The 26,172-nt window shown below is 42.4% G+C and overlaps 1 protein-coding gene across 1 annotated transcript in view; it reads right to left on the reverse strand.

Moving 5' to 3' along the window:
• Positions 1-25,342, reverse strand: part of KIFAP3 (kinesin associated protein 3) — a 72,034-nt gene extending 46,692 nt beyond the window's left edge. Inside the window, exons 1-10 of the mRNA XM_084291609.1 lie at positions 25,218-25,342; positions 20,348-20,479; positions 19,434-19,588; positions 18,247-18,302; positions 17,612-17,753; positions 16,138-16,237; positions 15,085-15,209; positions 14,559-14,657; positions 13,684-13,862; positions 11,219-11,381 (exon numbers count right to left, since the gene is read on the reverse strand). Of these exons, the coding sequence (XP_084147735.1) occupies positions 11,219-11,381; positions 13,684-13,862; positions 14,559-14,657; positions 15,085-15,209; positions 16,138-16,237; positions 17,612-17,753; positions 18,247-18,302; positions 19,434-19,588; positions 20,348-20,479; positions 25,218-25,249 (1,183 nt within the window). The 5' untranslated portion in view covers positions 25,250-25,342. The remainder of the gene's footprint in view (positions 1-11,218; positions 11,382-13,683; positions 13,863-14,558; positions 14,658-15,084; positions 15,210-16,137; positions 16,238-17,611; positions 17,754-18,246; positions 18,303-19,433; positions 19,589-20,347; positions 20,480-25,217) is intronic.
• Between the last annotated feature and the right edge of the window lie 830 nt (positions 25,343-26,172).

Consider the following 26,172-nt stretch of genomic DNA (forward strand, 5'->3'; position numbering starts at 1 on the left):
TCAGCAGCAGCATTCAGCTTTCAAATGCTAAAGTAACAATGAGAATATAAATTATGGATTAAATTATCCAAATGTAAGAGTATCAGTAATTCAAGTAGCCATCATTTCTAATGGAATCATCAATGTCTCCACTTCAGATATGAAATATGCCCTATCCAACTCACGTGCAAAACATTAACTACACCAAATCAAAACCAGAAGCCAAAAGAATTATCTCTTAAAATGGCAGAGTGATTCTTGGTTTCAGCTTCAAATTCTGATACTCTTAAGTCAAAGCTGTTACAAAAGTAAGCAAATAATACATGTAGGCGGATGGAAATGTAGCAAACTGAGCATCTTATCCATACACTGTCTCACACTGCTGTCAAAACTTTATTTACACTGAAGTGACGAGTTCATTCATTCATATGTATCATAATTAATAGGGATCTTGGGGGGAAGTCATAAAAAGGTAACTCAATTTTTCTGTCCGGTACAGTGCCTTGCAGACTACTCTGAAACAGTTGTGCTAAGTTGCTCCACGTGTGGTTTAAACACACAATGGTTTGATTTACATATGTAAATATAAATCATATTGGATATATCAGTTTGTTTTATCAAGAGAACCTGAAGGAAACTGCAAGTCTGCTCATACTCAAAAAGACTAGACTATGTAAATAATGCTATGATATTAATTACCATCTAATAACCCTTCTTGTGCCACCTTTGTGTTTGAAACCGGTTTCCTACCATAAGCCTACCTTAAAATCCAGATTTCTGTGTCCTCCCTTCCCCCATCCCTCCCCAAAGAGCAAAGCACATGCCACATCTGAAATATGGATACACTTTTTTTTTTTTCTAGGAAACAAAGAAGGAACTATAACGGTAATTTCTAAGCCAATGAAGTAATAAACGACTAATTTTGGTTGAGTTATTTAATGTTACAGCTACAGACAAAAATGAAGCTGCACATCTGGAGCACTAGACTCAATTTCTTTGAACTCTACACAGAACAGCCAGACTGAAAAATACACAGTAAGCTCCTCACCCACAGCACTGCTGCTTAGATAAGAAGAAAAAGCACAGCCACTGAGTAGTGCACTACATGCTGCTAAATTTAGATATATCCTTTATTGAAACTGACCTTGCTTGAGGTTTAAATTGGATATCAGAAAGAACATCTTTATGGAAACATGGGCTAGGCATTGGAACAGGCTGCCCGAGGAAGCGGTAGTCCCCATTCATGGGGGTATTTAAGAAATGTGTGGATGTGGTGCTTGCAGGCATGATTTAGCAGTGGACTTGGTAGTGCCAGGTAGATGGTTGGCCTTGATGATCTTAAGGGTCTTCTCCAACCTAAACGATTCGGATTTGAAGAGTACAAGTGCCCTATCCTTAGGGAGGTTCTCCAGGAAACTAGAGTTGGTTGGTTCTGTTCTGTCACGCTTTAGGCATCCAAGTTGTGCCCTGGAAAGCTTTCAGATGTAAACAGTTCATGTAGAAGACCAGGTTACTTGCTACTGAGAAGTATTAATTTGTTCTTGAAATTAGGCAAAGAAACAACTAAAAAAATTCAATTAAGCAGTCACATATTGTAAGCTCCTCAGTAGAAATCCAGGCTCAGGTCATCTTACCTACCTATCAACTTGTAGTGACATAGTGATCCAACAAGAGCATGGGGGAAAAACGCTTTACTATGCATACAGCTAAAGGCTTCTCCCAGGCAAATATAAAAATTTCAAGGGTAAATTATGCCTTCAAATTTCATGGGGCTAGGGAAAAGCTGTTTACACTGCTCTTAACACTTCTTTCCATGCCTCCATTGAAGGCTCAAACATCAAGACTCAAATTTAAGACTCAAATTACAATTACACTTTGCCAGGTAATGCAGGAAACGCTATGTGAAGTAAAAGGTAAACCAGAATAAGGGAGGAAAGTTGGCTCCCCAGTAACATGGAAAACAGACTAGAGGCAAGTTGGGCCAGATCTTCAGTGGGTACGAACTGGCAGGCAGCCAACGAGAAGGATGCTACTTTATACTTGCTTAACCTCTACCCTTCATGTTCCCCGCCTTATTCTTGCAAATGTTATTTGTGCTAAGATATAGCATCAGTTAAGGTAAATCCATACATTCTGTAGCAACCATAGTTTATTTCCTAGTATTTGTTAATATTATGAGCTTATTTGAAAATAAGACAGCCACAGTAGCCGTCAAAGCCTTCTGTTTTTTGGGGGTAAAACACTACGCACTCTTCTTTCTTTCCTGTTTTTTCAAAGGTCCAGCGTGTTGCATCACTTCCAATGACCGAAGAATATCATGGCTATCAGTGACAGCAATGCTTCTGTTTCTAGATTGCCCAAAATAATCAAAAAGACCTGGAAAATCAACCTGAAGCGTGAAAAATACCTACAACTCAAATCATCTTATCTGAACGAAGTCACTCACCAACACTTAAATCAGTCTCCCAAAGCACGTTCCATATGGCAGATTTCATGACACACAGAAGAAAAGATAGCTATAGTTTCAAAAAGAAGAGCCAAATTTCAATTTTTTTGCTCCGCAGATAACTGAGCCACCATCCTGTAAATCCCTTGTCCTGCTGGCAACTCCAGGAAAAGAGAGGGGTTTTAGGACGCTCACAGTCAGAGCAAGAAAGTCCTTTTCAATTGGGAATGAACAGGAAAAAAAAATACCTCTAACTTGGAAATGAAACTAGAGAATCATAGAATAAATAAGGTTGGAAAACACCTTCAAGATCATCTGGTCCAACCATCGCCCTACCACCAATGTCACCCACTAAACCACGTCCCTAAGCACCACATCCAACTTTTTCCTTAAATGGGGAAATGAAAGATGTGGGAAGCCCTTCTACCAGTGCAGACAGATGCAAAGAAGTTGCTGAGTACCTCAGCCTTCTCCACGTCTGTCACTACCAATTACTCAGATATAGAAACTCACTCCTAATATAAGAAATTAGCCAGCTATAATCACTCACACACTACTGTTTTCACCCCTCGGTTTATTTTCACAACTTTTAAAGGCGCATGGTGGTTCTTGGGGATTCCTCCTGTCACCCCAGTGCAGCAGCCCCAAGGGAGCTGGGGCCTCTCTTGGGCTCTTCCTCAAGGCTCTGCGCAGAAGGGCTGCCACCTCTCGCACAAGGCCTGCTGGATGGGAAAGAAGCACTCACACAACCCCTGACAATTGGCAAAGGTCTTTATTGCCACGTGGCTCCAGGCTAATGCCTGGAGTGGAGCCTGGGTGATGTGGAATAGGGAGCTTGCCGAGCCCTTCTGCACAGCTGCCGGTGTTCCTTCAGGACACTTTTCAGAGAGCTGCCGGCGGAGTCCCATCTTTGTTGTGGCCGAGGCGGGTCCACTTCCATGGGTTCCTCTTCATCTTGTGCACCCACCTCCATGGGCTCCGCGGGCTGGAGGACGAGCCAGTCCCTGGCAGGGACTGCCCACACAGGCTGCCTTCCACCGGGCATATTTTCTGGCCACGGTGCCGCACCAGGACGCCTCCCAGTTCCGGGCCTCGGGTCCTTTCCATTCTCCGCTTGATTTTCATTCACGGAGTTCCTGCTGTCATCTCTCCCTCGGCCACGGCTGGGTCCCGCATCATATTCTGACCGCTGGGCACGGCTCCGCTTCCCGTGGCCCTCCAACCCACGCTCTCCGTCATCACTGGACCTCCGGCTAGGCCCAGGCCTGCTGCTGCTGTCCATCCGAGGGGCCGGTCTGCTCCCCGCATCTCTTCGGCTCCAATGATATTTATCATAATAGCCTCTGGGCCGGGCACCAGACACCTCCTGGGCACTGCTGGTTCTTGTGCTTGAGGTGCTGGCCCTCGACCCATGGCGCTTTCTCTCAGAGGCAGACATCCTTCTCAGTGGTCCTAGGAACAATTTCTTGTCCTCACACTGAGAAGGGCTGCTGCTCGCCTCTCTCTTTGCTCCTAACTCTGGCCTTCCTTCAGCCAATGGCTTTCAGAAGACCAAATCGCTGAGCAAGTGGTGGGCCAGGGGCAGGGGGACCCCTTTTATAGGGCCCGGGCCAAGGGCAGGCCCGCTGGTGGCCACTGTGACCTCGGCAAAGCTCTGTGATGGAGTGGCCCGTGCGAGGCCCGGAAGATGCCCTCATGTGGAGGGAAGGACGAGGGTTGGGGGGCTGAGGGCCCCCTTTTCTGGGGCTGGCTCCCCCCCAGGCCATTTGGCTTGCCAGAGAGAAAGGATGCCCCATGCAACCCTGCCTCGACCCATTTTTTCTCCATATCTTCAAGGGTCAGAATCTCTCATTAACAAAAAGAAAACCCCACCAACAAAACCAAACCAGACCAATTCACAAGGCTAAAGCAGTCAAAACTGAAGTACCGATCACAGAATCACAGCATTTCTAGTATGGAAGAGACCTCAAGATAATCGAGTTCAACCTCTGACCTAACACTAACAAGTCCTCTGCTAAACCGTATCACTAAGCTCTACATCTAAACGTCTTTTAAAGACCTCCAGGGATGGTGACTCCACCACCTACCTGGGCAGCCTGTTCCAATGTCTAACAACCCTTTCGGTAAAGAAGTTCGGGCATGGTTTAGCAGTGGACTTGGTAGTGCCAGGTAGATGGTTGGCCTTGATGATCTTAAGGGTCTTCTCCAACCTAAACGATTCGGATTTGAAGAGTACAAGTGCCCTATCCTTCGGAAGGGTCTCTAGAAAACTAGAGTTGGTTGGTTCTGTTCTGTCATGCTTTAGGCATCCAAGTTGTGCCCTGGAAAGCTTTCAGATGTAAACAGTTCATGTAGAAGACTAGGTTACTTGCTACTGAGAAGTATTAATTTGTTCTTGAAATTAGGCAAAGAAACAACTAAAAGAACTCAATTAATTAAGCAGTCACATATTGTAAGCTCCATAGTAGAAATACAGGCTCAGGGAATCCTTTTCATTGATTGGATTTGCAAATTTGCAAGAACTCAGCCTCCTCATCTTTAGACTGCTGCCATCTCTCCACTCCTGCCCTTGTTCCTGCCATAAGCATTTCTGTTTTTCAGTCACCTCACATTTGTTTTCTTCTTCCACTCACCTAAAGTCATAGGCTTAGTATTAAGATCAGCAACATTCCACCTGTACTATCTGTAAAATGGCAATACACTTTGTTTCTAACTCAACAGCACTAAAATAGAGTCAAAAGTATTAGACAATAGTCCTTAACTTGCAAGCAAATACAGAAACGGCATCAATTTCAGTTATTCCTTCCTGATAAATCACCACAATTTGCCAGTGGCATGAAGTAGAGATATAGGGAAGGCTTTTAGCATAAAAATAGTTAGTTGGGATTCTATTTCTGCTTCGAGCACAGTATTGATACTGAAGAATCTCTACTTTGTTTTATATTCCTCCATGTCTGAGGCTAGTTCTTTAGTAATACTGAAGTTGCCTGTCTAAATCACCCACTCTACTCAAGTCAGTTAGACACGTTACTTTTATTTGGACATCTGATAGGAAATTAGAAGTTGAATGCTAAAGAGGATTTTTCTGTTTTTGTTTTGTTAGTTAGTTTGTTTTAAAAACAATGGCCATACTTAGCACAAATGATAAAAAAAGCTACCATTAAAATAAATCCCTAAATAATTACTGCTTTCCAACAGACCGGTCCCTGTAGCTGAACTGTTACTTAATGTGCTACAGCCAGCCTCCACTATAAAGGAATGGAGACACCCCAGGCAATATTCACACAACAAGGATTGGAACCAGCTGCTACAGAGCCACCTCAGAAAAAAAAGGTTTCTCAATTTAATTGGGAAAACAGGAGGAAGCATAAATTTTACTGCCATTAATAACTTCAAGCAATCCCGATATGACTTTACCTCACCCTGATGGCTGGACATGTGCTTTTTGTTAGGGTCTTTGCCACATCTGACCCCTATTGTTTGCTCACTTGATCAGGTAAGAAAATGTATGTTCCTTTATAGGATAAACGAGGCCTATTAAAAACAGAAAAAACACTGCAGTAGCCTATAAGAAGCTCCATTTCCCAACAGATGTGTGAAGCTCCATAATAAGTTCATTACAAAAAGGCCAAGTGAACTCATAAAGAGAACACATCTACTTTAAGCCTTCTTAAAAGAAACTTTCATAAAAGGAATCGAACATTAAAAAAACCACAGCACTCCGTTAATTAGAGAGCAAACTACTTCTTGGGTTTTTAAACAGCAGTCAACATACAACACACCTTGGCTGCATACCATGATCAAGACCTGATTGTTAAGCAACCCAACATACGACCGTTTGGCAATTCTTTGATTGCTCATTAAACCTAACTTGTAAAGAACAGAAAAATATCAGAGGAACTTCAGCAGTTTCCAGAAAAATCAGAAAATTTGATGTTAGAAAATAGAACTCTTAAAAAAAAAAAATCTGTCAGTGAAACCAATGAAAACACTCTTCAGTAAATCTCAGACTGACAAAGTCACACCCTGCTCTGGTTACCTTCAGCTCAAATAAAGAACTCACACACAGTGACCTACTTTGGAGTTTGCAAACTGTTGCACAACCCTTAGATTTCTACCTAAGATTAGGTGGCTGTTACTTCCACTGTGCGGAGACCAAGTCTTGGAACACCAAGAAATTAAGAGCATCAGGTCAGGACCCTCACATTAATGAAATATCCAGGCTCAGTACATGCTGTGACCAGAAAAACTCTACTATTGCTACTTGGGACTGATCACATTGTATTTCAGAGCAACGTATAACAAACATTCCTTGGCTAAAGAGAAATCCACAAAGGCAATTTTCTTTCAGTTACGGTAATCTGTACTGGAAAACATAACCCGAGATGGTCACAATCTGCAATCTTTTTGAGATGGAACACCTTGGCACTGTGTAACACAACCACATGAATAACCCTTCTGCACTGCACGTCCCATCTGAGCTGGAGCTGTAACTGGCAGTGTTTTGCAACCCACTCATTTTTCAGCTCACTAATCTCTGTGTTCCATCAGATCTTGATTTTCAAAAACAGCTTATTTCTGAGCAGCCATGACGAGATCCTTTACTCTGACTTCCAAGCATATTGGATTTTCATGCTTTAAACATGGCTTGCACTGGGAAGTGAAGTGAATGAAAACAGAGTGGCATTTCAAGACAATTGTATTCAGTACCCCTAAGAACTGTCCAGCAGCTCAAAGGGACGAATGCACGTAACACAAAATTTTTGCTCCCTGCATGCAGCCAGGGCTACTCTTTCAAGGAAATCTTCCCTGCTCATTTTACCTCTTGAGTAGCAGCATAGCTCCCACTATAAGAGCTTCCACACTATTCCCTAGCATTTCTATCGTTTGGAGAGCAACACGTCACAGGGGAGGACACAGAAACCCCAGCAGTGCTTGCCACACCTACTGCCAGGAGCTTCTTGTGAACAGGAGTCCACCAAGAAGAGATTGCAGCCTGCCATCACACGCACAGCAGCACTCAGCTGCTTCTGTTGTACAAGCTGCCTGCTGTTCTCATGGAGAGTGGAGAACTATTTGTCTCACTTCACAAACGCTAAGAAACCACTCAGACACAACACAAAAGAGCACCCTCATTAGAAGAATGTGAATCACAAGCTGTGCATGCATTTAAGAGCTGTTCTGAAAATTTTGCATTTGGTTTGGCCAGTTAACTGAAAAACAAAGTGGATTTGGTCCAGACAAGAAGTTATTTTATTCTTCCTTGTAGACAATGTTTTTCTCCTGTTTGCTGCCAGGGCATTTACTTTAGAAACCAATCACACAGGGCTCGGATTATGAAAAAGGGTAACATTTCCCTTTTGTCCAACACTGGAAGAATGCTCACAGGGATTAAGACAACAAATTCAGATCCTTCTTTTAAACGTTCAGCTCTACATTTCACCCTTTCAATGACAATACTTTCCTCAAGCAAACTAAGACTAGCCATCAAACTCTACTGTACTTGGAGCAAGTCACTCGTACGCTCCACTTGAATTATGCCATGCAGAGCAAAATGAGAGCAGTGCAAGAGCAAAGCAAACTTCCACACAGTATTCTGTCATGTACAGCTTTGGTCTCTCTTTCTAAGGTGATGATTAGAGGGCACTGAATTTGTGTTTATCACATCTCAGGCAAGCAAATAATTTAATCACTTGTTGAATTTACTCAAATTCTCATTCCACTTTAAACTATATTTCTTGCACATAAAACAATCACGTGGTGAATGTATAAAAAAGAAAGACCACTAAAAACAATTTTTAAGAATTTAAGCAAGGCCATCAGCACAAAAGAAAGATCTCAGCAAGGCCCTGGTGACCACCGAGAACAAGATTGTATTAAAAAACGTGAAGTCACACAAATCAACAAAATCTCTTTCCATACCTCCTCAAGTAGCTTGCGTATGGAAAAACCTGAACACAACAGGCTATATCCCACAGGCCTCCACAGCTCTGCTCCAGCTTCTGATCAGCAAGTCTGAAGCCAGATTTCCCTCAACTGCACCCAGTTCTTTGAGATTGAGCATAACAAAGATCAGCTGTAGTTGATTAACTTGGGTGCCTGGAGGGAACAAGAGGAGTTTTGTCACATACAATACTTCAGACTTGTGAAGAGAAGCCGCGAAAACTAGCAAGTAGTGTTGACTGGCAAAGCTAAATGGGGAAGCAGGCATTGGCACTGTTAAAAAGAAAAGGCTAATTAAAATGGAAACAAAACTAAGCAGAATTTCTCATGTCTATGCTTTCAACAGCAGCCTCAACATGCTGGAAAGAGAGGCAAAGATGATGGTCCCTCTCTGACATATCCATGCCACACTTGGTCCATTCCTTTGCTAGCTCAGCCGAAGCCATTCCACCTCTTCCACTTTCAGATTCAATCTACATTCAGAGCCCTCCTGCTCGCAAGCCACCACGAGTGCCTTGGCAAAGCTGCACATCCTCCAGGATTGCAAACTGTCAAAGAAAGCCACCTCAGTGCTCAGCCCTAAACTCCTGCCTGACAAATCCTGTCCTTTCCTTCCTTGCAATCTCAACTCTCCCCTTAAACACCTACTACACTTAATTTACACTCATCTCAAACCCAGCACTAAAGACTGAAAGGCACAGCATGCACAAATGTTAAATTTCAGTAGGCTGAGTCAACAAACTTGACCTCTTGGCATTAGGATCTGTATGGTAACTTGTCAACAGCTGCTGAGATGTGTTAGCACTTTAAGGTGACCTGCGAATGTAAGCCGAAGGGCACTGAGTTGAATAATGTGTGTTTAATACCCAAATAACCTGCATAAAAGGGGCACCTGGCACATGATTATTTTATTATTAAGGTTACAGCCTGCCTTGAGCCAGGATACACAAAGTGATGAGTTGGAGAATTATATGAATCGCCACATCAAGACAGATCTCGTGAATCACAGAGCTGACTTAAAAAACGAAGTAATAGACAATATTTCCACCTACATTTTCTCATTAGCACACCACAAAATAAGTATCAAATGATTTTACAGGGGGAAGTTAGGTCAGACAGCACTTGCCTCCAACCACAAAAAAAAAGGGTTGAAATCTTCGAATTCAAGGGAAGGACTGTCCACAGAGTCAAGTACTTCCAGAAGCTTCACTGTCTGTGCTAGCAAAACTTGCCATAGATCACCTTAACAGCCACTTCAGGAACAGACTGTGATTTTAGCAGCCAGATCTTCTGAAGAGGCCTATGCTCAAGTCCAAGCGACTGGCATTTGAAGAGAAATTTTCCTCTCCACTTTAGAATGAAACAGTAGAAAGTGGATAATCTACAGATATCTAACTGCTGAGTTTAGTCTGACTCTAGTATCAAAAAGGGGATTTCCAGGAGCAGGGACTTTGATGATTTGAGTTATGCTATTGCTTGGGGTGACTTGTAGCCAGAAACCATTGTCTAAGCTGAACCAGACTACCTAATAAGACCCCTCTCAAATGAGGCAAAATGTATTTTCTGACCAGCTCCCACTTCTCAGTCTACTTTTCTGAGAAATGTCACCATCACCAGGATAAGGAAAAAAAAAGTATAAAGAGGGATTCCAAATGTCATTTTTCTTCTTCCTAGCCCAGCCCAGAGGAGGATATTAAGTAAAAACATGATTGTGAGGCAGAAACCATAGAAAGATCTAAGAACTTCAGAATATATCAGATAGCCACTACATTAATCACTTGACAGGATTAAGGTTTCCAAATCAGTGTAAGTTTTCATGGTATTAACTTGTATACTAAACAGCAATAAGGCCACACTGAGGCTGATTGTAAAATTGAGAAAGCAAATAATCCCTAAAGACTACACAAAGGTAGAAGAGAAAGCTCAGTTTCACTGTTGCATTCCACTTGTTCCACTACATCTGGATACACCAGCTGTGCTGGATTGAATATATCCCAAACCCAACATATCACAGAAAACTTAAACGATGTCTTGCAGTGCTTTATGCATTTAGGGCTCCACAATACAAGATCCTCAACTTCCACTTAAAAATGAGCACTCAGCAACCCTTACAGCCAAATCATACTTAACATTTTTGTAAATCTACTGGAGCAGCTTCTAGATAGCATCAGTCAAAGAACATACAGGGAGTAATAAAAGCTCCGTCTTGAGAGCTCTAGTATACAACAGTGATCAGATATTCCTTTGCTTTTTCTGGCCTCCCTCTTGTCTTCGTAGATTTCCCCTATAGGCAACAAGTTTTGCTTGCATCAGAAGTACTCACGTAATTGTAACATAAATTAGACCATCAAGCTGGAAGTCTAAAAATCAGTACTGCCTAGAGTTGAGGCTGACAATGCTAGGAAGCTTCTACTCCTTTTATTTAGACCACTGTGGTAACATGAGGCAGAACGTATAATCAGCTTCATAAAAGCCAGAGGTAGCTGGTAGCTTCATCAGCCAAGCTCCCTGAAGTGGTTGGCTATCTTTCCTAGGTGCTCCTCTAATATTACAAGCATCACCCATGTGTCAGCTCAAATGATTCTAAGTTAGCTATCAAAGCTATTTTTAAAGACCAGAATACTCATTCAGGAGCTTGAGAGAACCTAGGAATAAATGTACTGGGAACTGCATTATTTTGGACTTCCATCTAAACCTGCATCTGGAAAGATGATTTGAATGATAAAAAGTTGGGTGTGGTGAGTTCCTTGGCAAAGAGAGAAGCGACCCAGCAATTTTTAGGCACAATACATCATGATGCGAACAGCTTTGCTATCCCTGCAGAAATGTCTGTGTTGGAACAAAACATACCTAGCAGCGCAGTGAGTTTGGGGAGCAGACCAACTTGCACCATTTTATTTCTCAGGCCTGTGTCAAACGAGAGATTCAGTAAGAGCCGAAGAGTGATGTTCAGCAGGTCTTCATGTTCACAAGGTACCATCTTCACAAGTTTTTCAACAATATCCATTTCCACCTGTATATCAAGAAAAAGAAAAATCCATAATCCATTCAAACTTGGCTTTGTCTTCAAGGTAAAAGCCCTCTCAGTGTGCTACAGATTCACGTGCAAGCATGCACAGACATGTGATTTGTACCCGCAACAGTAACTGTCAGTACATTTTCATCTCAAGCAGCTTCACTTACATCTTTGCAGTTGAAGTATTCTAGATGGGTTTACTGTGTAATGTTGATTTTAAAAAATCAGCCAAACTGTTTAGATGCCTTGGAAATATTCCCCATGATTAGAATACTGTAAGAATGTCATCTAAAGAAATCACTTGCAAGACTAGATAGGGCTAGAAGGCAGGCATACATGGAGAGTGGTGAACCCATAAGTGGGAGCAACCCTGGAACAACTGATGTAAAAATAAAAGAGATACCTCACCAAAAAAGACAGAATTGGCATCCAAAAAGAGACTGAGACCTTTCCTTATGAATTTGAAATGAGCCCCTAGCCAGAGCTTTGCATGTGCTCTCGGAAAAGGCATGAGCTTTCCTGTATGTTAATTTAATAGAAGTATGAAAGTCATCTTGAAACATGTATCACTTTCAAATTAAAAAGTGGAATCCAGGAACTGAGAAGTGGTATCAGATCCTGAGATCATGTTCACATTACCAGCCAGAAAAGACATCTGAGCATTGACTGGCAAGACTTCAGAAAGCTTTTTATCATCTTTTAAACATCATTTCTCTGCTTTTATTTGATAAAAATCTTTTAAAAGCATTCTTTGTCTCCCAGAACCTTCTTTGGCGAGAAGGAGGAACATAAAATTATTTTGTATTCTTCAAACTTATACATGGATGTAACTGGCCCTCCAGTTACAAATACACAGAATTAATTCTAGAAAAAGAAACTACAGCTCTCCTCACATAGCATAGTGCAATAATCAAACAACTGGGTACCTTTGATCAAAAACCATCAGATACCAGGAACTCCTACTTCACTGCTTTGAATTTAATAAAGCACTTGAATAACAAAGGAAAGAATGTGCTATAAATAAGAGGATTATTTAGTTTTACTTAGAAACAGACATTGCACAACTAGTCTTAGCTCATTTTTGCCTTCAATATTTGTGTATTATAGCCTAATAAAAGTATTAGAACGTCTCCTTCATAAGTACCTTCCCTTAATAATGCTTTGGAGGGGAAAAAAAAGCATGCATCTTTTTATCAGACAGACAGCTGACTTGTAGCATACAAACGTTTTTAAAAGCCTTTTCAAAACATTTCAAACACTATGCAATAAAATAAACTCAACAATTTTGTTTCATTTGTCTTTCTGCTGAATCAGATGGAATGTGTAAAGCATGCCAACAAATAAGTGGGCTGTAAAGCTAATCCTTATTTTCCTAATAAAGTCCGTCAGGGCACTACACAGCTATAAAATAAATCTAAGACCAAACACCTGATAAATAGCCTATATTCCTCCAAAGCAGATACTTTGCATCTTATTTTTGTTAAGAAATAGGATAGTCCTATATAAATAGGTGGGATACATGTCGTCTACGGTGCTCAATGCATATGCATGTGTGATAGTTCCAGTAACAAAATTGCAATTAATTCTCTATTACATAAATCTTTTAATCTCCTAAATATAACATTAATCTCAGATTACCTCAGGATAAGGAAAATCTATCATTTTTACTTAAATAACTGTCACAAAGATATAGTAATGAAGGCGTGTATCTACTAAAATCCACTGAGAATTCAGTAAATCAAATACTTGGCTAGAACCAATTTTTTTTTCTTTTTTCAGGAAGGAAAAAAAGTCTACAGTTTCAAAAGTTTGAGATTTCATATTAAAATGTTTAAGAATGTTTAACAGTTCTGAGGTGCCTTAGAAGACCAAGCTGAGTTAGAAACTAGTATACTAGTCTAGCAAACCACAAAGGGATCACTGTTTTTCTCTTTCCAAGATAATACGTAGAAGAAACAATAATATGTTGTCAGAAGAGTCTAGTTTAGGGAAAGGATCACTGACATCTCCCGAGGCACGTGTATAATAAAGTTTTGTGGGTGCCAACTTAAAAATTTCGAACTCCATATATCACACTTTGAGTTCGCTTCAGTCTGTTTGGGATAACAGCCCTTCAGAAATTTTTGCAACATGCTGTGGTTCAATGTTGTATTTCTTTTTGGTAATTTTTTCATTAGGAGAGAGGACAATCAGGGCGGCAAAAAAAAAAAATATATCTCCCTCTTCCTTCCACCCACCCAAAGTTTTCAGAGACTGCATACAGTTTTCCAACACTGCACTGGAGTACTAGGAGCCTTACCATATCGTTTTTGTTCTCCATAAAAATGCTGAGTTTCTTCAAGAAAGATACTACCAGGATAAGCAGCTCAAAATTATCACGGTCCAGTGCTTTCACTAACATATGGACAATGTTCTTGTTTCGCATCTTCAGCTCGGTGCGAGTATCCTCCGCAAGATTCAGGAGCAGGTAAAGTGCAACTAACAGAGTCCAACATAAATCATACCAACAGGTCAAAGACAATCAAACTAAGTGGGTCTCCACATACACGTTAAGTGCTTAAGACAAGACTTTCAGAAGCATTCCACTCACTTTCCAATGAATTTTAAACAAAATTGACCACGAACACTTTTTATTCCTGTTTAGGAAGCATTAAAAAAAATAGTTCTAACAGTGGTTTTATAAAATAATAAAATCATAGATAATGATCACTAGAAGTTTTTTTTCTTTCAATTCCAATGAGAGCCATTAGAAAGTTTTCCCAGGAAAGCTCTGCCACTCAGACCATTTCAGTCTGACATTAAGTATATTTGAATACAAAAATTGAGACAGGGTGGAAGGTATTCAACCTGAGTCAGACGAAGGCCAACCTAAAAAATAAATAACTCAAACATACCGAAACAATCAAAAAACCACCACCACCAAACCCAGCATCACTAACAAGGAAAATTTAAGCTGATCACTTTTGCTGTTTTATCTAAGACTGACGTAACACTTGGAGAATTGTTAGCACACTGTCAACCTGATTAAGTACTTCTCTTCTCCCTATTCTTTGGCAAGATGTTTCACATTCATACACACATTCAGTATGTTCAAGTTGTCATAACAATCAACTGAAAAAAACCCTCTACCCACACTAACCAATGAAGAAATGCTTTGCTATTTGTATTCCATACCTCTGAGTAGCTGTTCCTGCTTGACAACCAGCCCTTGGTATTTCTTATACGTTTTCTCATAGTCCTTTTTCAGGGTTTGATTTTCAGGATCTTCATCAAGTACATCACAGAAGTTAAGGAGTTCAGATAGAAGTTACATAGTCTGGATGACCATTGCCCTCAGATGTGTTATTCAGCCAGTGGAAAGACACCACCTCAGCCACAGCTTGCTACACCTGTAATCAACACTGATTCACCCCCCTATACTCCCCAAATCTTGGATGTATTACATCTTAATAGTCAGCAAAAATGTTTCTAAGACTTACTGCTTATACAATAATACAGTCTTTTTTCTTGTGTTGTTTTTATAGCCTTCACATAATCTCTTCAACAGATTCAAACTTCTCACGTAGATTTTTTTTTATATCAACAGTTATATTTCCACTGCTTTCACTGAAGTTTCTCTATGCTGATCTTGTATAACTCGACAACAGCTATTAAGAGAAGTCAAAAGCCCTCAAGCTGCCCCAGCATACCAAAAGGATATCAGCTTTCTTCTTTTTAGCGAGTTCTTCCTGCCAAAGCTCATGTCTCTTCAGCTCATGGTCTATGATATTCATACACAGGGCTCCGATTTTGTAGTGTGTGATTATTCCATGAAACTGAGAAAAACTACATTGAAGAAAAAACATCTGAGTAAAAAATAAATGCAAACAACCTCAAAACTGTTTTGGCATTTAGGGTAGCAAGGTCCCAACACCCTATCACCTAATTATCATAAAAAAACAAGCAGGTATTTACTTCTCTGCCCTATTATAGCATGTTTTTATAGGAAAATTATTTCAAAATAAACTCCCAAAAACATATTTTTTCAAGTTTTCAGAAGTGCAAGCAAGCTTTTTCACAATCGAGTTGTCAAAGCAAAACAATTTTCAAGAGGAAAATTTAGTTCTTATAGTGATAATGCTTAATAACATGAATTTAAAAGGAAATACAGAAATAAATGTTTTGCGTTTTTGATTTAATATTACGGACCCAAATGGAAACTTTTTCTTCCTTCTAATGAGATGAAAACTCCAACGTCTCCAAGTGTTGCTCCAAGTCAAAACAAAAACAAATTTCATGCATACAGGAGAATGTTTTCCAGTCAGCCCTGCTTTCCATATTTGAAGCACTTCAAAACACCCTCTGCTCTCAAAAAAATATGATTGAGGTCTAAAATCAAGTCACAATGCAAATTCCATTTGAATTATTTTCTAGTCAGGGTATGCTGAAATGCTGGCATATCTCATTAAGAACACACACTTCAGTTTTGAATGCTGCTTCTTCCCTGTAGGAATGCTAAAGAAAATACAAGATAGCAATGCGGCCTCTTACCTATAGGTCAAACTTCTTACTACTTTCTTCCTACCTGTACCACACACTGCCTCACCAAGGAGATTCTTTCTGTGCCTCAGTTCTGTCATTTAAAATGTGTTCTAAACTCAGAAAATTTTACCCCATTTCAGTGAGGTGTTATAATGCAGTGCAAGAAACAAATGAAAAGCCACCAAGCACAGAAAAGTTCTCGATGTTCCTATACACAGGGCCCTGAACTTACCTTGAAAAACAGAAGAAAATATAAATTATATTAGTAGCAAGTTCCACGCTTTGTTTCCAATCTTCCCTCAGCACTCTAGCCAGTGCACCCAGGGCAGTTTCTGAAGGAAAACAAGATTTAGATGAGCATTAGCATTTCAGCTCCCTCCTTTTATCTCATAGGACAGAATCTGAATACACTCTATTCTACATCTATCATTTTTAATGGATGATTTTCAGATCTATCTCACTTTAATGTGTAACACTGTTCAAAAATTCTGTTTGCACATAGTATTAACATAAAGAGTACCCTGAGAAGCCATCCAGATACAAATCCTAAGAGGAGGTGACACGCAAGGATACTGCAACCAAACATTAGTCATCTTAAACCTGCTACTGACCCTAAGATGCCATTGCCTCTGCCACCCAATATGTTCCATATTACACTGTGGCTCCTACTGACAACATCAACACATTCACTTCCAAATTCCCCTTAAACTCCACCTAAATCTATGACTACATTTTTTCATCCATTACTTTCTATTTATGTACTCCTATTCCAATTCTTGGAATAATCTTACTTGCAGACACTGCAGAATGGGTAAAGCACATGCTGAAGTCATCACAAACTTGAGTAACGAGGAGGCAGAAGGATCAATAAAATATATAAAGGATGGAAGGAAAAAAGGACTATATTAACAGGACACCTTCCCTTTGGAAGTCTGTTTTGGATTGTGCTTATCTTTTGTTTGTCTGACTTTCCTTTACACATTATAAGAGCTTTTTTTGCACCTTTGTGGAAAGGAGGCAACAGGAAATTTGTGTATGCACAGGTACACGTGTATTTACAAACACATCAGGTGCTCTGCCATGCACATTTTGAGAGCTGCTTCAGTGTGGAATACATATGCAGACATAATGACACTAATGTCAGTGTCTTATCATGAATTCCATTATGATTTTAAAATGGATCCATCTTAAACAAAAGGAGTACACTAAATAGTGAAGTAAGTGGGTGATGCATCCACATCCAGTTGATTAGTTTTCTTGGAAACTCAACAGCTATAATTATGTCAGACTGCAGATCTCATTTTCAAAACATGTTTCATCTCCAGTCTGATCTTCAGGGTACTACTCTTTTGTTTGTCTGTTTCCAGCACCAGTGCCAACTTAAGGTAAAAAAATAACTAGGATCTATATAATAAAATAACTAGGAAAAAACAGATGACACCTGTTGAGACTTGGAGGATTTCTGGTCTAGAGCCACCTAAGAACAACCTAAAATGCATCCATTTGTACAGAGATCTAACTGAAGTTTGACAGTCAGTTTATTATGAAATAAAAGTCAGTCTAGCATATTACTGAGGACAAGCATAAAGCATAACTACAGTATATAGCAAACTAAGAAAACCTTAAATGAAAGGTGAACTGCTTTTCCCTCAAGATATCATCACAAAAACAGCACAGCATTAAGAAAAGTTTAAATCCCTTGTTACCGTTGATAAGCAGCTCTTCCAGATTATCAGGATTCCTAGCCAGCTGCAAGATGAGGGCAGAGCCGCGCACCTTGTCGGGAATGTCCTCGTACAGTAACTCAATGTACTCATCCATGTCATTGATATTGGCAACTTCATCAATCTGAAAGCAGTCATAAGGAACAGTTTCGCAGATAAAGAGATGTCAATTCGACACGATTGATCACAATGTTATTCAGTCACAAGACAAAAGAGCGCACAGCTTTGAGTTAAGACGTTTGGAAAAAACAAAATGAGAAAAAAAAAAAAACACATCCAGAATCACTGCCAATGAACACCAGGAAATCCGAGAAGATTTAATTACAAAAAAACAAAGGATGCTCAGACATGACTCCCTGCATCCTGTCCCATGTTCCAGACCTCACTTGCTGTCCTGCTGCGTGCTACAGTTGGAGGGGGAAGTAGGCAAGTCAAATATTTTACCCTTTATGGAGATGATTTTTATTCCATTGTGCAATATTTCTAAACCAAGTTCTTTGTTCAAAAAAACAAAAAACAAACAAAAAAATAGCATTAAGCTTTTCTCCTCCCCACTTATATAACCACTTGTTAGTAAATGTTTTTTTTTCCATTTCTCATCTAACACCAATATTTACCTCCATGCCTTCAAATGGGGGCGGATCTTTTGGCTTACTGGATTTCTCTTTCTTTTCTATAATGAAAAGACACGGTTGCAGTTAACTTAGACATATTCACAGGCCAAAACGTACTATTCCTACGGTATACATTCTGGTAAAATCAAGGTCAAAGTTCTCTTGTGTCCAGCTGACCTGTCAGACCAACACTGTTGGGTGTGTCAGGTTTCTGAAACTAACCAGCCCACAGGGAACGAAACAAACCCTCGGATGCCTTCAACTCCTCAGGCTAAAGGACCAGTTACAGCCCAGTTAGCTGGGCAGAGAAAGGGCAATAAGCCCTACTGCAAGTTCAGAGCAACTAAACTCACTTCCACACCTTAAAAGCTTTGATTCTGCTTGCACACTGTGGCAAAGCTGCCCTGTGATACACCATTACACAAATACATAGAATAAAAGAGGGCAAAACGCCTGAAGCAATCACAAAGCGTAAGAAACATCAATCTTCATTTTCAACTCATTCCATGGAGTTGAAAGTTCTCAAGTTCTACTAGAAGATAATGCACAATCAGATGCTGAGCATGAAATCGTCCCTTGAGCAGAACATTTATCTTAAACTTAAGGCACTCAGGATGACCACCAAGATACTTCAGCATCAGAGCACAAAATTATTGTGCTTGGTAACTTGTTCACCAGGAACTTAAGAAGTTCAGACATGAGTATTACCCCAAGCTGCTACACTGTACCAAAGGTCGTCAGGCTGTGAAACTCCTCACCCCACCTTTACAGACGGTGTGAATTCCGCCAAGGAACACTATCCCTGCCCTTGCACCAGGTGATGACTGAGATCTCTTTAGGAAGATCTTCCTAACAGTCTTTGATGTCATTGCAAGGGCAGATGCAACATGAAGAGGCTGCACCAAACAGTGGAATTTGAAGTCTTGCTAAAGCACAGAGCAGCCAGCAAGAAACACCAATACTATGCTTAACCAAAAAGGTATTTTGGTTGGTAACATAACAGTTCCCCACACACAGACCTCACTCCATGATTGTCATTGTTTTCAAGAGTGGTTTAACTAGACACCTTCTCCATTCTCAGCTCTGGAGAGCTTGTACATCAAGATGTCAGCTACAGGAAGCCTCACACTGTGGTGTTTCCAGCATTGAAGCAACCCAGTCCCAAGTTACTTTTTTCTTGAGTTATTTACCTTTTCCAGCTGAGGCATCTCTGCGATTCTGTAAATAGTACAACAGCTGTTCTACTTCTGCAAGCTTGGAGGGGTGAATGAGCTTGCATTCTTCAACCACCTTTCGAGCCAGGGAAGCGATGTCTGTGTTTGCATTAAGACTCTTTAGCCGAATGCTGCAACAGAGTCAGACAGGTCTCTTCTCAGTTTTAAGATATTCGTGTCCTGAGTCCTTTGATTTAAGCTTACACAGTCAGAGATTTGTTGAGGCAGAAATAATCCAGATACCTCCAATGTCTGTGCCGTGGCTTACACAGGTAACATGAAAGCAGCAGCTCTCTACAGTCCTAAAGGGTAGGTAGCTGTCAAACAGATTTGACAGAGTACCAATGTCCATCAGCTGACAAGCAGCAACACTTGCAGCTTAGAAATAAATATTGCGGTAGTTCTCTGAATTTTTTCAATTGGGAATATTTTAACACTCAAAAGAAAAACACCAAATCTAAAATGCAGATACAACAACAAAATCAGTAGCAGTGGTGATGGACTGAAGGAATAGGAGATATGCAGGCTAATAGCTAGAGCATAAGGCTGCCAAAAGGTTCAGCAGCATTGCATGCTCCAACGTTAGCCATCACTTGAGTAGGAGCCAAACATTTCACTTTTCCGTACCTCAAGTTTCTAGCATGTAGAATGGGAATAATCACTTTTATTTACAGAACACCTTAAAGTACACAGATGAAAAACAGTTGACAACATGGTTTAGATGTCAACTCTCCCAGGCACGTTACTTCATAACTTCTAAACCCTCTGTTAATCTAGCGCTAAGTTCTATAAAGATTAAAACCTGTTATATCTTACAGGCTGGTGATACTCTGAGTTACTGAATTTATGGCTTGTAAAACCAGATAAGTTATCAGAACTTATGACCTTACATTTTCTGGCATTCTTTGCGCTCCCCCAGCATGGGGTCTCCCATCTCTCCCAGAATTGTTGCTTCCACTTCATAGTGAACAATGAGGGCTTTCTCAGATGGATGCACATCTATGTTGCCTCCTTTTACTTTCCTGCCACAAGGAGGAAAATAAATAAATTACTGATCAACTGAAAGCTTCAAAAAACATGCCAGAACATATATCGTTAACAACGACCTGTTTCCAGTTCTATTAATATCCTTAACCCAAGCACTGCTGTCCTTCCACACCATATTTCTTCATTTCAGACAGCTGTACCATAGTTCTTCTCAAGCTCTGCCTCTAGTATGTACAGAAACACCCAAATCATCGGCCATTCTTAGCCATGAAAGTCAAACACGGAAGAAAGAGGATTAATCTTTAATTAAGTCTCACAGCTCTCTTAAGGAACCACAATAAGGAAAAAGATGTACTTCACAGGGAAAGTGAATTACCCAGCTGATTCCCTCACCAGTATTGCAAAATCTCCTGCTAATGGCATCGATCTAGTGGGACAAGTACCGCCACTTATAAGGGAGATTTTTGCCCAAAGACTGTACCGGTAGGCATAGCTAAATCTTGACATTTCTAATTATTTGTAATTGATTTTTAATTCCAAATTCACTATTCTCTCCTGAAGCACGGACATCTTCACCTCGCTGTGCTTGCTGCCAGGTTTAGGCAATTACCAGATCAGCAGCTGGCATCAATATGTACAAATCAAGCACGGGTGCCTGCTTTACTACAGCTACAGGCACTTGGGAAAAGCCAGCTGGGTTTGTCACTGCCAAAAGCGCCTGTGCTGCTTGCTTCTTTGTGCCAGCAACTCTGGTCACACAGCTACAAGGGCCACATTTGGCTATGTTTTCAACTGATGGCGGAGCCTCACCCAGAGAAAACAGTTACGTGTCCGTCTTTAACCTGACACTTGCCTTTCCCCCTTGGTACTGCCAATAGAGTACGTACAGCTACACCACAAATAGAGCTGCTAAAGCACTGCAGGTAAAACAAAAAATCCTAACGTGTTTGGGTTTTGTTTTAAAATCAGGTCATGGCAGTAAAGAGATTTACAGGTGGCTGTCTTCACAAATATCATCGTAAGAGAGGTGTCAGCCAGCTGTGGCACAGGGTCGATTAGATCAAAGGAAACTTCTTAAGCCTCACAGAGCTAGAAAAATTAGGAAATCTGGATGCAGCCTTTGGTGTAACCACTCTCTATACAAATTGTCTGGAATGCGTGCCTCCATCCACTCAACTGCTATGGTGTCTGCTTTCCCTTCTGCAGAGATGCAACTGCAAAAAGTACCTTTTTCTTAAGATTTGTTAATCTTAAGAGAAGATTTGTTAATCTTAAGAAAAGATTAATCTTAAGCTGCCCAAATAACCCCACAAACCACAGAAATGACTGGGAAATACAGAGTCTAGTTCAACTACAAGCCTTAAAGGCTTAAAGCTACAGGGCAAACAAATATAGCTCGCTGCTAAAGAGCAACATCCTCCTTGATGAGACCATAGCCAAACTCCATTTATCACTTAACATTTTTGAAGATACTTTTTTTTTTTTTTTTTCCCCTTTAACTGTGCTCTGAAGCAGACACTTCATGTCAGTCTGTTCTCATACAAAAGCCTCAAAAGGTGCAGCCTTGCAAGGCAGACAGTTTACGGGAAATCTATTTCAAAAGAAAGCAGCTTTCTCTCCTTACAGCCAAAAATATTTCCCCCATATTTATACCTACCAGGAGATCCTAGCCACAAAACAATCCTCTTGATGGTCAAACCCCTGTTAAGTGCTTGCTCATTTTTACACATAGAAGAAAGGGATCGGTGGAAGACAAACGGCCCTAAAGGAGCTGAGTTTAGTTTTACAAGAACTAAGCTGAACTAACAACTCATCACTGAGAAAAGGGATTTGATCTTCCCATCATCTCCCTGGTCCTGGCAGTCACCTTGGTTCAGCATGAATGATCATCAAATCCTTCCACAGCCACTTGCAGCATTCCAACAGAAAACTTGTTTTATTTGGGGCACAGGGAGTTTTTCCATTTTTACTCAACTAAAGTGCTCTGTAGAAAGGGAATAACACTTCCTAGCTACAAGCAGCAATAATAAGGAAGCCCTGAGACCTCCTTTTGGCAGCAGTAAACCACTGATGAGCTTAGCAACAGCAGAACCTCAGCCTAAGACTGCTTAAACAGTTATAGTATTTCCTGTGTTTTTTCCTCTTACGAGGGACAGATGGGTAAGCTGGTGAACTTACAGCTGCAGAGATTTTCTGTCCTCTCGTCCTGACAACCACCCTCGCTGTCTGAGCTACTTCCTGGCTAAGTGATTCACAAATCAATTCACATCTAACCTCCCCCTCTGAACAACCTTCCCTTGTGAACTGCCTGGAGACCTACGCTGAAGTGCACCAGGCTGCCGCTAAACCTGTGTTCTGTTTGGAGATCGCTGCATTCAGACTGCCAGCATCATCCAAAAAAAAATAAAATAAAAATCTGATTTAAAGAACTCCCCCAATCAACAAACATCTACTTTACTGATTTTTCTATCCATCTTCAGTTTGTAAGCATCCAGTAATTTCATAAAGCATTTAAACATACAGACATCCTTGCAGCTGGTGGAAGCAGCAATGCACTGGGGAACTCCTGCACACAGCAGCCTGTCCTCCCCCTTCACTGCCTGCTTTGTCAACAAGAATCCCACTCTATTAAAGGTTTAAAAGAGGAAGGCCTTTGCTACAGACAAAAGCTGTGCCAGCTGAACTCACATAGCCATAGCCGGTGTGTGAATGCCCTTTATCGACTAATTCCTTCAGGGGGAAAAAGCAAAACCAAGCTATCCTAATTAGAAGTGGCACAACTCGCACACGTGGATAAGGCTGAAAATCCAATAACAGATCCTAGCGAGTCTGATGGTGGAAGGGGGGCTGCTCATGCAGGACGACAAAGGGAAACAGAGCCCAGAGAAACTCCGGACTTGCACACAAGCCTAGTCATGTTAAACAGCACTTCAGCTGTTTTTTGGGTTGCTCTCCAAAAAGAGAAATAACGATGCTTGTCGCAGTGGTAACTACATAAAGAAGATTCCTGCAAGGTCACATAAGATGGCACAAACAGAATATGCACGGTAGCTACGGGTACTGCTGTGACACTGCAGCTATTTCCGTACAGGCAGCCCTTTGAATTGTACCTGTTATCACATTTATATGCCAGAATGTCACGTAACATCATCTAATGTTCATGAAAGAATATCAGGAGTTTTTTCCACTATTTCTGATTAAACATCTTAATATGTGGCACACTGGAGGAAAAAAGCAAAACCCAGACAGCCTAACAGCAACTTCTACAAATGCTACTGACTACCATGGCAAGGAAAAGGAAGATTCCAGGAACTCCACAGAATTCAAAGTGTGATGGGTCAAATCACCCACATGGTGAGAGAAAGTGACACTGTTCACACATCAAGTCTAAAACAGGCTTTGGTGGCCTGATATCTTGCGGGGTTGCTCGCTAGTACTTTTGCTCTGAAACAACTGATAGAGATCTCATGTTCACCTAATTGGACGCCTAATTGTAGGCTGACTAGCCTCACTGCCAAAGAGAGGAAGGCGCCATTCATCCATCACATCCCTAATATCAGGTGCAGATCACCCCCTGTAGATGCCGTGGTGACCCTTCAAGAACATCTTTCCACCCACTCTCTCTTCTTAGCCATGCTGTCCCCATTGAACCTTCCTCCCCCTCCACGACCCATCCCTTGCTATTCCTTACTCTCAATTCTCTGTATGTCACTTTGCCATCTTCAAGCCCCGACTCACCCTCTGCTTCCCCTCCGCCAGACACAAACCGCCCCACAGCCACTGCCACCCACTCGCACCCCCTCCAACAATCCCCATCCCACCCTTTTATCCCTCACCTTGTCACCCCAGCCTTTCCTCCCTCCTTCTACATGGACTCATACCACAATTCACTTTTCACAATACTCATCCTCCCACCCTCAGTTTACCATCCCAAAACTCTTGTTCTCCCCCTTATTACCTGATATTATTACCTCAATCTGCCATGCCGTGCTCTAACATCTCCTCCAAACCAGTTTACTTCCCCGTTGCAACCTGAACGTGCCCTTGCTGCCCAACATCCCCTCCTTTGCCTGCATCCCCAATTCCCCACCATAATCACCTGCCCCATCCCAACCCCTACAAACCTCCCTGCTCATCTCCTAAAAGCATCCACTCATCTCTGTGCTTGCTTCAACCCAAACACACACCAGTGACACCACGGTCATCCTGAAGCAGGGCATCTCTCCAAAATACAGCCTTCCTCCCACCAGCGTGCCGCCCATCCCAAAATCACCTCACAACCTTCACTCCCCCCTAACCAGTCCCCACCAAGCATCACCCCCCAGCTTTCCCCAAACCCCTCAGCTCCCCTTCCCAACCCATTCACCCACCCCATCACCCCAAAACCTCCTGCCCGCCTTCCCCCTCACCCCACAACCTCCACCCACCTCCCAAACCCCCTCCATCCCCAAAACCTCCCCTCCCACACCGCTCACCCCCACACACACAACCCCCCTCCCCTCCTTCTCACCCCCAGCAGCCCCCCGACCCTTTTCCCAGCTCCCACCCCACACACAACCCACCTTCACCCTTCACAGCTTCACCCCTCACCCCAACCCCACACCTCACCCCTTTCTCCCTCCTCCCCCCCCATACCCCACCTCAGGGACACCAGGTCAACCCCCGCCGCGCCTCAGCCCTGCGGCCGCGCCTCAGCCGCCCCCTCCCCGCCGCACCCCGCTCCCCTCAGCCTCCACCCCCCAGTGCCGGTGTCCCCGTCTCCATCCCGGTTACCTCTTGAGGTACCGGGCGTCCTCGCCCTGCATGGCGGCGGGGGGGAGGCCGGGGCCGGGCGCGGCCCCTCAGCGGTGCTGTTACCAGGGTGAGCGGCAGCCCCGCCCCGCCGCCCCTCAGCGCGCAGGCGCCGCTGCCTCAGCCCGTGGCGGCTGAACGCGCATGCGGGCGGCGGGGCTTCGGCTGCGCCCGTGAGGCGGACGCGGAGCCCCCCTGAGGGCGTGAGATGGCTGCTGGCTCCCTGCCTTGTTCAGGGCTGGCCCTTGTGTCCCCTTCTGTCCCCTTCTGTCCCCTCAGGGCACCGTGCAATGTGTGTTTGGTTCCCTCCAGCCCGCCCGGTGTGCCCCCAGCCGTTAGCTGCCTGCCTGCTGCCTCAGGGTTTGCCCCCTCAAGGGGTTGACAAGATGGCGCCTTGAGGGGAGGTGTAATGCTGGGGGTCTGGTGGGGTGAGAATCATAGGAATACAGAATTATTAACGTTGGAAAAGGCCTTCAAGGTCATCTGGTCCAACCATCACCCTACCACCAATGTCACCCACTAAACTATGTCCCTCAACACCACACCCAACCTTAAACACCCCCAGCGATGGTGATGCCACCACCTCCCTGGGCAACCCATCCCAATGCCTGACTCCTCTTCTGAGAAGAAATTCCTTTAATTCCTTTAATTTCCAACCTGAACTTCCCCTGGCACAACTAGGGGCCATTCCCTCTAGTCCTAATGCTAATTATCTGCAAGAAGACGCCGACCCCCAGCTCTCCACCCCTTCCTTTCAGAGAGCAGTGAGGTCTCCCCTGAGCCTCCTCTTCCCCAGCCCAAACACCCCCAGTTCCCTCAGCCGCCCCTCACAGAACTTGTGCTCCAGGCCCTTCACCAGCTTCGTAGCCCTTCTCTGGACACGCTCCAGGGTCTCGATGTGCTTCTTGTAGTGTGGGGCCCAAAGCTGAACACAGCA

The sequence above is a fragment of the Netta rufina genome (genome assembly GCF_964035555.1).
Source record: "Netta rufina genome assembly, chromosome: 8".
Lineage (NCBI taxonomy): Eukaryota > Metazoa > Chordata > Aves > Anseriformes > Anatidae > Netta > Netta rufina.